Source organism: Delphinus delphis, chromosome 20, assembly GCF_949987515.2.
Source record: "Delphinus delphis chromosome 20, mDelDel1.2, whole genome shotgun sequence".
Taxonomy (NCBI): Eukaryota; Metazoa; Chordata; class Mammalia; order Artiodactyla; family Delphinidae; genus Delphinus; species Delphinus delphis.
This window is the reverse complement of record NC_082702.1, coordinates 35572454-35585120: the sequence shown is the minus strand read 5'-3', so window position 1 is coordinate 35585120 and position 12667 is coordinate 35572454. Positions and strand designations below refer to the sequence as shown.

The 12667-nt window shown below is 36.5% G+C and overlaps 1 protein-coding gene across 1 annotated transcript in view; it reads left to right on the top strand.

Moving 5' to 3' along the window:
• Positions 1–12667, top strand: part of CDH8 (cadherin 8) — a 379689-nt gene that overhangs the window by 307738 nt on the left and 59284 nt on the right. The window contains exon 9 of the mRNA XM_060000736.1: positions 117–238. Coding sequence (XP_059856719.1) covers positions 117–238 — 122 coding nt within the window. The remainder of the gene's footprint in view (positions 1–116; positions 239–12667) is intronic.

Genomic DNA, 12667 nt, shown 5'->3' with positions numbered 1-12667 from the left:
GAAAACACCCTAATTAAGGGAAGTTGAAACAGACACACAAGCTTTCAAGAAGAAAGTTGAATTGCACATTAAAATGCAATATCCTCAATGCTGATGTTATTTTTTCCTTCCCATAGGGAACCACAGTCAGATATCCCGAGTACCTGTTGCTATTAAAGTGCTGGATGTCAATGACAACGCCCCTGAATTCGCATCCGAATATGAGGCATTTTTATGTGAAAATGGAAAACCCGGCCAAGTAAATATCTCCATGTTGTTAATGCTGAATATGTTTGTATACAACTGTCTCATATTTGATTAACCTGCATTATAGTGTGCACTTGCATCATTCACAATCTGCAAAGTCATAGGCAAGAAACATCCAAACGGGAACAGAGAGGGAGTATTCTTCTTTCAGAGATGTTCATTCTCTTCCTACTTATGACCAAATTGGCTCCTGAAGCGGAATGACCTGCTGTGCCATGAACCCCGAGCCAAAAAACTATCTTAAAATATCTCGGGGTGTGGATGATCACAGGGGAGGTCTTAGAGTGATGGGGCCAACATTTTAACCTTCAAATGACGGAAAGTGAGGGAAAAGCCCATGGGAAGGCATGTTTGTTTCACATCAAATGTAGAAATAACACATGACATTGGAACCCTAGGAAAGACCAATTGCAGGAAGTGAATTTTTAAATCTGTAAAGGTGTAGCTGCATTTAGATAGACATAATGTGAACAACATGTTTTAGACATGCAAGTAAAGCATCTGATAACTGTGTATTGATGTGTATCGATGGAACTTTTTTCTTTTAAACTGTCTTATGTAGCTTAGATAGGACAATGCAGACACAGAGAGAGAGACGGGGAGAGAGGAAGGAAGGAAGGGGGGAGGGAGGAAGGAGGGAGAGAGTTAAGAAAGAAGAACGAAAACAAAACCTGCTATACTCTGAATGTCAAAATGGAAATAGTCTATGTAAAGTTCTAAAAAACACAAATGTAATAGACTTATTTTAACAAGGTGCCAAAGTACTGTATGTTTAAGAAATTTATCGTTTTTCAACTTCCTAATTTATTTCTGGATGGTGACATTTTAATTTAAATAAACAGCAGCTGACAGCATGACACTGGAGTTGTTAATCCAACTATTCTTGTGCCTCACGTGGGTGTTAGGAATTCAACTTACTATTTGCCGAGCAGTTTACCTGACAAGAGTCAGATTTCTTCCACCTAAGAAAGGAATAGAACTGTGGCTCTATACTTTTATTTAACTCTTACAAAAGATCAAGTTGCTACTCTCTTATGAATCAGTGGGCATTTTCCCCTAGACTACTCTCCTGTATCTGAAGGATTGGCATCGTTTCCATCTACAAAAAAAAGATACACATACATGTGCACACATACAAAGTAAAAGCTAAAATTCTAATAATAAAATTGAGTAATTTTAAACACTTAGACATCATAAATGTCGTTATAATCAAAACATTCACCTTCAGCAGTCATATGCCAAAGGTGACCTCTTTTTAAAAATAATATTCTAACATTAGTTTCAATGTTTCTTAATTTCATCATGTCGAATTACCCTCTATCGGTCTTATCTTTTGAGTGTTTTTATTTGTGATCCTTTGAGGATGGAGTGTATATATACTTGGCAGCAAATATCATTTAGCTAAGTTGGTGAATGCAGTTGGTGGAGAGAGTCTGATCAAAGTATATGCAGGTCAGTTTCAAGGATATGGTTGTGTGGGCCGGATTGTTGCTGGGGTAATGTAGCCAATCACAGAGTTATAAGCCAGACATTTTTGATCATAGAGAAACTGTCAAATGCTTTAGAATTTAAGTAAAACTCCACTGTTCATGCAAAACTCATCACACAAGTTCAGAGAGTCAATGGCATTGATATTTCAAAAATTACACATTGGCTTCACTTGTGATATTGACATGCATGCCTTTGGACCTCCTGGAATCTGGAGGTTTACCCTGTGGATTTTGACTGTTTCCAAGGTTTTAATGATTCCTCAACAGTTTTTATCCTCCGAGAAAAATGCATTGTTTCATCCCCTTTCCTATGCAAGATCAAAATAAAAAAAAAAAGTTGATTCTTTGTTTTATGATTTTTGCAAATCAACATGAATGACTCATTCTGTGAAAAAATGTTTATGTTGTGTGTGTCCACTGCACTATCTTACCCTCAAATGAATCTATTTAGGCATGTTTATTAGAGTTCATATTTACATGAAGATAATCAGATCTTTGTCTGTTCAGCATAATTTTTGGACATATGGCTGACTGGTTGATACACACACAGTTGTTCAAATAGCTCCTGAATTCCTTGAATCCTTTGTGCTAGTCAGAACTCATGTTTGATTCATTATATCATTCCTAAGTCACTTTTAATAGCTCAAGTATCTCATTTTTATATTTAACATTTTCCCAAATTCATTTTTGTTATCCACACTAAATAGCGTTCACTTATATAAGTTCAACATAGATACACTTTCAATCATGTCTCATAATACCATACAAATGGCTGACTCACTTTGAAATTAGAATATTCATTATCACATTCATGCAAAACAAATGTCAAAGACTGAATTAGCACTAAATTCATAGTCATCTCAATATTTTTCAACAATTAATGTCTGCTTTATAACAGCCTCAGAGAAAGGAGTGCAGGTGGCTTTGAAATGTCTAGTTTGCCTGGAAGATATGGATTTAAGGCTAAACTCGAGGGGGTCAGCTTCCTGGGAGATGATGCAGCTGAAAATCATTAGCAATAATCAAGCACAAGCCGTTAAAAAAACTCAATCCGTAAAAAATCTTCTGGATTGAGTGAGGCTTTGTAAAGAGTTCTTTAAAACATCTCACAAAATGAAAACCAGTATCAACATGAACGTAGGGAATTCTACTGCACTTGACTCTTTTCCGCTGGACTCATTTAAACAAAGAGTCCAAAAAAAAAAGAAAGAAAAGAAAAAGAAAGAAGGGAGGCCACCTTCCTCTAAGCTAGATCTCTAGTTCATGGTACATCTGTGTTAAGTTGGCATACGTTTACTCTGAAAGTAGAACTGGAAGTCCTGTCTCTTCCTCCCACCTTCCCACAATTCTGAAGTAAAAGATGACATTTTCTTGAATTGGTTCCCTTAAGAGAGTAACAACCACCCATGACAAAGAGAGTTCACAGTCAATATTATAAAAACTCAACGGGAATCCCTTTTGATTAGAATCCTTTTAAATAATCCCTCCACTTCAGAATTAGATGCTGATGTGGTATTTTCTGATGGCTAGTTACTCTTATTTAAAACAATTTTCCCCCAATAGTTACAGGTAATTTATCTTGTTAAAAGTTATAAGGTGACGTAGACCTTTAGTCTCCAATTCAATAATGCCATGATAGAGTCATCTACAAATTACTTGGCCCTCAGTTTAACAGGATGAATAAAAAGATTCTCTCCACTTGCTCCTCTTTAATGGCCAAAGCAGAAATGAGCGTATGGGTTGAGGATTTCAAAATTAGAAGGCAAGCTATCTGAAAGTTCATGTGTCTAATAGGATGATAGGTTTTGATCAGACAGTAGATATTTGTCGAACACAAACTGTATGCCAAGACTTGGCTGGGTACTGGGAATTTAGTGGCAGACAAACATCAGTCTTTTTCCCTCATAGAGTTTTCCCTCTGGTAGGCACTTGAGAAAATTAGATGTGGTAGAATTGCAAGAAAATACCTCAAATCCTCTGGGCAGAAAGGAGGTTGAAGAGATTAGAGGAAATGGAACTATCTTAATGAAAAGACTGCTTAGTATAGGACGCATTCCACAAGAGATAGGAAACATCTATCAAGTGCTGAAAAGGAGTCAGCTGGGGATAAACCAGGTTCTGTCTGAAGAGAATGGTACTCTGGTGGGATGGGTGGAGGACCAGGTAACAGCTCCTTCAGGAGAAACCAGTATCTTCCTTCACTATGATAACACCATACTCAAAACCAAACATGAAAGAGAAATAGAGAACATCAGTGACCAGTGTTGGACAGAGGGCCTTCCATAACTCTGTTCTACATCTTGTCTCCTCAGTAGGGTCTTTCTAAGGTTTCAGGTGCTCACCTCTTGCTTACCATACATACAGAATTAGGGTAATGTGCTCCAGATGGTTCACTGACACAGGGACTGAACTGAAAATATTGTGTTTCCAGGGGTGACTCAAGGCCTCTTGTTTAGTCTCAGAGAATATTTATTGTTTGAGAATTAGTTAGCAACCGACCTCTTCAGCTATTTTTCCTTTAGGAAGGAGCTTCCCCTGTTACTATAAATAAATCTAGTGGAGTATAATTTGAGCTTCATCACCATCTGTAGAAGTCGAGATGTTCTACTTATCATCAAGTTAATTACGTCTGGGTTAAAAACATACCTTGGTTTATCTCTTTTAATCCCTTCTATCTCTGACCAATACTGCAGCAATATAAAGTTTGCTTATCCTGGGAATATCACAGGTCAAAAAAGATAATAGCCCATACTTATAGATACATATCTAGCCAATGCTTGTCATGTAGTAATGGATATCCACAAAATTTTAGAATGATTCTGATTTAGCAGTGACAAATATTTCAGTAATTAGTTTCTCAGATATTACCATGGAAACACTTGTTTTATTCACAGACACAGAGTGCACAAATGAAAAATCATTTATTTATTGAACAGTATTTATTGTGTATCTACAAGATGCTAAGTATTGTAATATGACCTGGGGAGACAATGTGAAAAGAACAAAAAAAGTGTTCTCTCCAATGGAACTGAATGAGGAAGATGGATAATAAAAAAACATAGAATGAGTCAATAATATAAATTTTGAAAACTGAGTTGAAGAAAACTACACAGTATAGACAGAAGAGAACAAAGAAAAAGCAGAGATCTACTTTACGTAGTGTTGTAAAGAAAGTTACTTTTTAAAGGGATATCATTTAGGCTGAAACTGAACAAAAATGAGAAAGGGTAGTCATACAAGAAGTGGAAACAAGAGCCTTCTAGCCAACAGAATAAGCTTGTGCAAAGACCCTGAAGGGAGAAAAACCTTGGTTTATTTGAAAAATTGAAGACATCTGTGGCTGAGTATAATAAGAGTAATAAGCAAATGTAATATGAGTGTAATAAGCAAGAATGAAATTGGACAAAAAGAGTATTATGTTTGAATAAAATCCATATACACACATGCAGACGCGTGCACCTGCAATTAAACAGGAAGAGCATCTAGAAGTTTGTAATTGCAAAAGATAATGGTAGCCTGGCCTAAGGTGCTGGCAGTGGAGGTGGAGAGAGGTGACTGGGGAGGCTGCATGCTTCCATGAATGAAATAATACATACAGACATCTAACATGCAATCAACATCACCGTTCTGGGAGTTTGGTGTTGCAATGACATTTTACAGATATGGGGGCTGAGGCTGAAAAAAGAGTAAGGGTCTTAACTAAGGCCATGAAAAGTAGGAAAGATGGGCTTCAAAGTCTATTCTTGGAGGTGCCCCAGTCCCTGTACTTTCTAGGATTTCACAATGCTTCCCAAGGAGCAGACTTTGAAATGCCATTGCCTGTGTGACACACTTTTTAGAAAAATAGTAATGAGAATAAGATTCTGATCAAGAGTGAGCACTTTTCAAAAGAAAAAAAAAAAAAAACTCCTGTGATCAATAACACACTCTATTCAAAAGCGTTCCACATAATAAGAAAAGTAGAGTTATCCCTTGATAAATAGCAGCAATAAACGAGTTTGCTACCGTATTTATATACATTTTTAGTTTCTGTTGGTCTTTTTCTAATAAATGTGAAACAACGAAATGAAATTATGGCATTTTATAACACTCATGAAACAATAAATGTAGGAGACTTAATTTTAACTTTCCTGCCGGAGGGCATCTTTCAGGATCTATCTGCATACACAAGAGAGAGACAGGATTGATTTTAGAACACATGAAATTGATGGCCTCAACAAAATGCATAAAATATGATTTTCATTTTACTTTAGGTGAAGTAAGGGGAAGGCAGATTAGTGGAATGTATAAAACAATATTTGAAGAATTCACATGTAAAAAAGCATTTCGAGAGAATCATTAATAGAAGTATAACTTTTAGAGTGCAATTTTGACAGAGGGGGAAAAGCTAAAAGAAAAAGGCAAAAAAGTTTAAAAAAACTCAGAATTTTTGAAGGTTTGAAGGTTTGAAACTAGCACAATCTAAGTCTGAGTCACAGCTCTGCCATTTACTAGTTTTGTGACCTTGGGTCTTAACTGCTGTTAGTTTAAACTCTCACATTTTAGAAATATCTAGCTCAATATCAAGTGCTCAATAAATAACTGTAATTATTAGTAGTATATATTTTCACTAGTTTCATAGTTTCAAAAGCAAAATATTTTATTAGTATTGTCTTTGTTGTTTTTATTGCTGTTATTGTTATATATTTATGATCCTTGATTTGGAGCAAAACACTATAAACAATGCCTAAATGGGTCAATATAAAAGAGGACAGTCTATTTCCCTGTATTGGAATAACTCTTCCTCTGATAATTTACAAGTGTATTTGTCAAGAGTGAAGAAAGGGCTTGTACGTCATTCCTCCCCATATGAATTTGTGGGCTAATATAATTATTTTTTTTTAAGTACAGCAGAATCAACTTACAGGAACACATACAATCTAAATCTTTTTTGAAGTCATGTTTGCAGCCTCTATATGCTTTGACTGAACCTCTTGTATGATTCCAAATCCACATGCTTTATTCTGGCCCTTCGCCTAAATATTAGGATTGATGATCCACAGAAAAAACAATGGTATAAAGGATTGTTTACAAATCTTGGGTCGTTACTGACTGATGTTCTCTCTTCATTTTATTTTCAACCTACAAGTTAGTAAATAAGAATTTAGATGGAAGCATGGTACGCACATGTGTATGCTTGTTTTTACTTGTTCATGGAAGCCATGGTGATGAGCACGTCTTTTTCAAGAAAGTAAAAATGACACTAGCTATGAGGAGGTTTTAGTCTTATTAGGCTTTGTGCTAGTGACATAAATTGGGCAAGATCTGGTACCGAGAGAAGCTGATGTATTGTTGGAAGGGCAGAGATGCAAATGGAATTAGTGCTCTAACCACCAAGCTGTGTAGATACAACACCTTCAAAAGGAGATTAAAGAGGTCTCCGGGCCTTTAAGACTTATATTCTAGAGGGTAGCGTGTCTTAAAGTGACAGCCTGAGAAACACTTTTAGGGTATAGCATGTCGGTATATGGTATGGTGTGTGGTGTGTCTGGGTGTGTGTGTGCGCATGTTTTTCCCAATAAGGTTGGGAACCACTGTATTAACCGAAATTAAAGAACATTATCTTCTACTGGTTTTGTTTCACTGTAAGATCCCCTTGCATTTATAAATACATATGAATCCCCAAAGGGCTAGAACCAAATGGTCTTGGGCATTTACCAAACATAGCTGATTATAAAATCTTTTGAATTTCCTTCAGAGAAAACTATACAACTAGTGGCAAATGGAAGCCAGCTGGAAAAATCTTGCTTAAGAAGAATAAACAATAGGATGCATTTTCAGCCTAGGAAGTAATGTTTATGATATTAATGAGGCATCAGGAAATATTCCTGTGAAGTTGTGTAGTGGAAGATGGAGAGGAGGTAAGACTAAAAAGGCAGTTGAGACTTCTAAATTGTGTTAAAAACTGTGGACTTTACTAATGAGGTTTTCAAAGCACAGCAAGTGATGGAGTAATTTTTCAAAAATATTGATCATTTCAGAGATGCACAAAATACAGATGAAATATGCAGAGACAAGCAAAAGAAAATAAGAAACAGGAGAAACTGGAAAATTCAAACTTTGTGTAAATACATCCTTTAAGAGTCCTTGCTTTGTATCATTTTACCTTAACTTAGTTACAGTAAAGGGAAAGGGACTGTAAAAGAACGAAACTGAGGAAAATGTCAGAAGTTCTGTGGTGGATTAATGAAGGCACAGGCCCCAGATGTCTACCGAGAGGACTGAGGACTTCACTTAGTGTTTAAAAGAAACATATACAATCTAATCTACATTCTCCTGTTGTGTTTTCTATAGGTCAGACCTCTAAGATACATGCTCTAAGTAGCCGCCTAATACTTTTTAAAGACAAAGACATATTCATGCAAAGAAACGTGACATGGGACAACACTTTGGGGAGGAAAAGAAAAATCTTGATAGAAACTGGATTGCCTTACAAATTATAAAAAAAGTATCCAGGAACTGTCCATTAAATGGATAGGAGCAGTGCTCAATTTGAACTATGTTACACAGTTTTGAAATAACAGGATAATTGGGTCATGTGGGTTTTCATACAGTTTCCTCAAATTCCTGTATGTCCTCCTTTTTCAATGTTATCATTGGTATAACTTGATTTCTCTTGTAGACAAAATTTGTATTTGCAAAGACCGCTCTTTCAGGGGATGGCTCTTAGCCTATTTTGTTTTGTTCCCTTCAGTTATGGACACCATTGATAATCTGATAAAAGCTCTGGACTTTTCCTTCATATATGTGCATATATAAATAATTTCATACAATTTTACTTTCATGTATCATCTTTTCCTTCCTCAAGTTGAAGACTACTGCTCTAAGAAATAGAAGCTAGTATTTCAGGAATGTTTACATTGGTAACCAGAAATAAACTATCAATAATAGGCAAAAGAATGAATAGAAAACCAAAAAATATGCTGTACTGCCTTTGATGTATCCTCACTCTCTTTCCACCACCTTCAAAATCAAAAGGGAACCTTAATATCCATAAAGCAAAGTACATGAATGTCAAGAATGGATAAGTTCATCTTTATGCACTCTCCAAAATATTGGAAGTCTAAGCCCCAATTTAACTAAGTACACGTGCGGAAGATATGAATGCCAACAAGATTTTGAGGCAGTCTGACATGCGGAGCAGGAAGATGTAGGGCGTTTGTTACCTAATATACTTGGGATCAGATGTTACAATGTCTTTGATGCACTAGCGTTCTGATAAATATCTTCATACCTACCTCTCAAAGTTACATAAGAATTAGTAGTGATGCTAAAACATGCCTGACATGATTATTTATTCATCCATTCATTTATTCATTTAGACAATACTTATTAAAAAGCTACTATGTGCCAGACACTGTTCTAATAGCAGTGAGAGGGGGGGAAAAAACCCAAATCATCATCTAAGAACAAATCAATGAACAATAACTACAGGAACTCACAGGGGATATTCTAATAGATTCCAAGAGAGTTTTAAGGTTATCAACAGATCAGATAATCAGAAATGTGTTTGTTTGCTGGCTGCTTGCCTTTTGAAAAGTTAATAATGACAGTGAAACCTACTACTATTAACTTCTTTTGAGTTACTATAAAAATCTAAAATAATGTTTAATAAACTATATTAATTAAAGCGATCTGAGGTTTAGCATTATTGATAAACAATGAATAATTTTTTAAAAAAGAGTCAGAATTACGATATGGCCGACAGTTCTAAAAAAAAATTTATTTTCAGTTTTACGCTTAGGAAGGTCATTTGATTTCAAATCAGTACTCTCAAGAAATAGATCAGAGTCTGCTCCCATGGAAATTCAAGTATGGCCTTGAAATTCGTTTCCTTATGCCCGATCTCAGATATGCTTTGTTTTTCTGATGGAGAAGTGTATTAGCTTTTACCTTCCCTTGAAATTAATCCACAATAAATTATCAAGCGTTAGATTTTTCAATTGCATCCTAACTTTATTGCTAGAAAGGAAAATATTTAAGCTAAATGCTATATATTTACTAGTAAAAATCTATGACCTCTTCAGAAATTTTGATATCATTTTCATGAAATAGTTGTCCAATTACTTAAAAATCAGCTGATGTCCAAGTAGCTCACAGTGGGAAATGCATGCAGTTTTCATTTGCCATCAACTCAGTGGACCTATAACATCTGCTTGTGTGGAGGTGCACTTCCTTGAATAAATCTATTCTTTTTCTCCTGTTGTTTAAAGCCAAATGTGTTCAGATGTCATTACATCAATGAAAATTTCAGCCTTTTAAATATGGGTAACTTAACGCATTTTAATAGCATAAAGTCCTTCAAGTGATCTACCAGGCATCTACTCTCAGAGAAAATGATCAGACAGTGGCCACTGCATTAAAATAAAATGAAGTGTCAAAAATGGTTTAAACCAAAGTCTTAACCATAGCTAGTTCATAGGATATTTGGAAGTTAATTTAAAGAGTCACCATTTCATCACTTTTTTCCCAACACGTCATGCACTGATTTTGATGTAAACTTGACAGTACAAACTCTTCAAATGAACAGTAATAAGAGACCTATGGACACCAATCTTCTCCCTTGACTCAAAAGAGTGGATCCCAGACTTAAGCATGCATCAGAATCACCTACAAGACTTTAAAATGCAGATTTCTAGGCCCTGTCCCAAGACTTTTTGGTTCAGCAAGCTCAGAAATTGCATGGCTAACAGATTTCCTGACTTAAATAAATGGTGGAAAAAATATTTATTGCAGATGTAATATTTAGACCAAACTTCTGAGATGTGGTATGACAGGTGATTATACTCATTTACTTCAGGTAAGCTAAATTATTGCCTCTTTTGTTTTGGTTGTGAGAGCGTAACATGTAGATTCACTCGCCAGCACGTATGAGTCTTTTCCATGCAGATGACTTAGAAATGGTATTGCTTGTAGGAGCTCTAGCCATTAAATACACGTTAAGAATGCTCTTAGTTACGAATGATTCCCACCCCAGAATACAAGACATCCTCTTTTTTTTTTTTAGCGATGTTGAGCATCTTTTCATGTGTTTTTTTAAAATATCTTTATTGGAGTATAATTGCTTTACAATAGTTTGTTAGTTTCTGCTTTATAACAAAGTGAATCAGCTATACATATACATATGTTCCCATCTCTCTTCCTTCTTGCGTCTCCCTCCCTCCCACCCTCCCACCCTCCCTATCCCACCCCTCTAGGTGGTCACAAAGCACCGAGCTGATCTCCCTGTGCTATGCGGCTGCTTCCCACTAGCTATCTATTTTACGTTTGGTAGTGTATATATGTCCATGCCGCTCTCTCGCTTTGTCACAGCTTACCCTTCCCCCTCCCCCTATCCTCAAGTCCATTCTCTAGTAGGTCTGTGTCTTTATTCCCGTCTTGCCCCTAGGTTCTTCATGTCCTTTTTTTCCCCTTAGATTCCATATATATGTGTTAGCATACGGTATTTGTTTTTCTCTTTCCAACTTACTTCACTCTGTATGACAGTCTCTAGGTCCATCCACCTCACTACAAATAACTCAGTTTTGTTCCTTTTTATGGCTGAGTAATATTCCATTGTATATATGTGCCACATCTTCTTTACCCATTCATCTGTCGATGGACACTTAGGTTGCTTCCATGTCCTGACTATTGTAAATAGAGCTGCAATGAACATTTTGGTACATGACTCTTTTGAATTATGGTTTTCTCAGGGTATATGCCCAGTAGTGGGATTGCTGGGTCATATAGTAGTTCTATTTTTAGTTTTTTAAGGAACCTCCACACCGGTCAGAATGGCCATCATCAAAAAGTCTACAAACAATAAATGCTGGAGAGGGTGTGGAGAAAAGGGAACCCTCTTGCACTGTTGGTGGGAATGTAAATTGATACAGCCACTGTGGAGACATCCTTTCTTTGTTAGCTCTTTTTCTTCACATGCGCTCACACACTTCAGGAATGATTTCTTCAACAGGTGCACTTGGGAATAGAAGTTTTTTTTTTTTTTTTGCGGTACACGGGCGTCTCACTGCTGTGGCCTCTCCCGCTGCGGAGCACAGGCTCCGGACGCGCAGGCTCAGCGGCCGTGGCTCACGGGCCCAGCCTCTCCGCGGCATGTAGGATCCTCCTGGACCGGGGCACGAACCCACGTCCCCTGCATCGGCAGGCGGACTCTCAACCACTGTGCCACCAGGGAAGCCCTAGAAGTCTTTTTGAAACAAAATTGGGTAAAGGGAGAAGACGATGCTACATGTGCTCACAAGGAACTTTCCCCCCTTTGTTCTTCATAACTGCCTAAAAGAAGGCTCAAGTCAAATTATTCTGTTAAATATTTGTACATGTAGGTTGTCTATAAAAGAGTCATCTGTGTTTCAGTTTTTCCCCTTGTACTTTAATTCTTTCTTCTTTATAAAACTAGAAGTCCAAGGAATCTCTCTGCACCTAAATGTCAAGGCAAATATGTAAGCCGTTTAGATATAGTAAATATAATTGCTTTCCCACCTAATCTGATGGAAGCGAGGCCCATTTGTGTAACATCTAAGTTGTTACACTTATCAATGTGCTATGTCATGAATAAATGGTAGTGACCTTAAGAAAAAATAATAAATAATAATGATGATGACTAATACTCATTGAACAGTTACTAGGAACCAGACACTGTATTAACAGATTGACATGACTTTACATAAAGAATTAAAACGACCCTATGAGAAAAGTATTCTTTTATTTAAAATTTAGAAATACTGAGTTTCAAAGAGTTAAGTAAATCCCTCCATTTCATGCAATGAGTAAAGGATAAGGCTATGACTTCTGTCAAGGCAGCTCAGAGTCCATCAACTTAATGACTATCTCACTGTCTCCACCATGAGTTATATTTTGTGCTATTTTTTGTTATATTGTTACTCAAGCTAAGT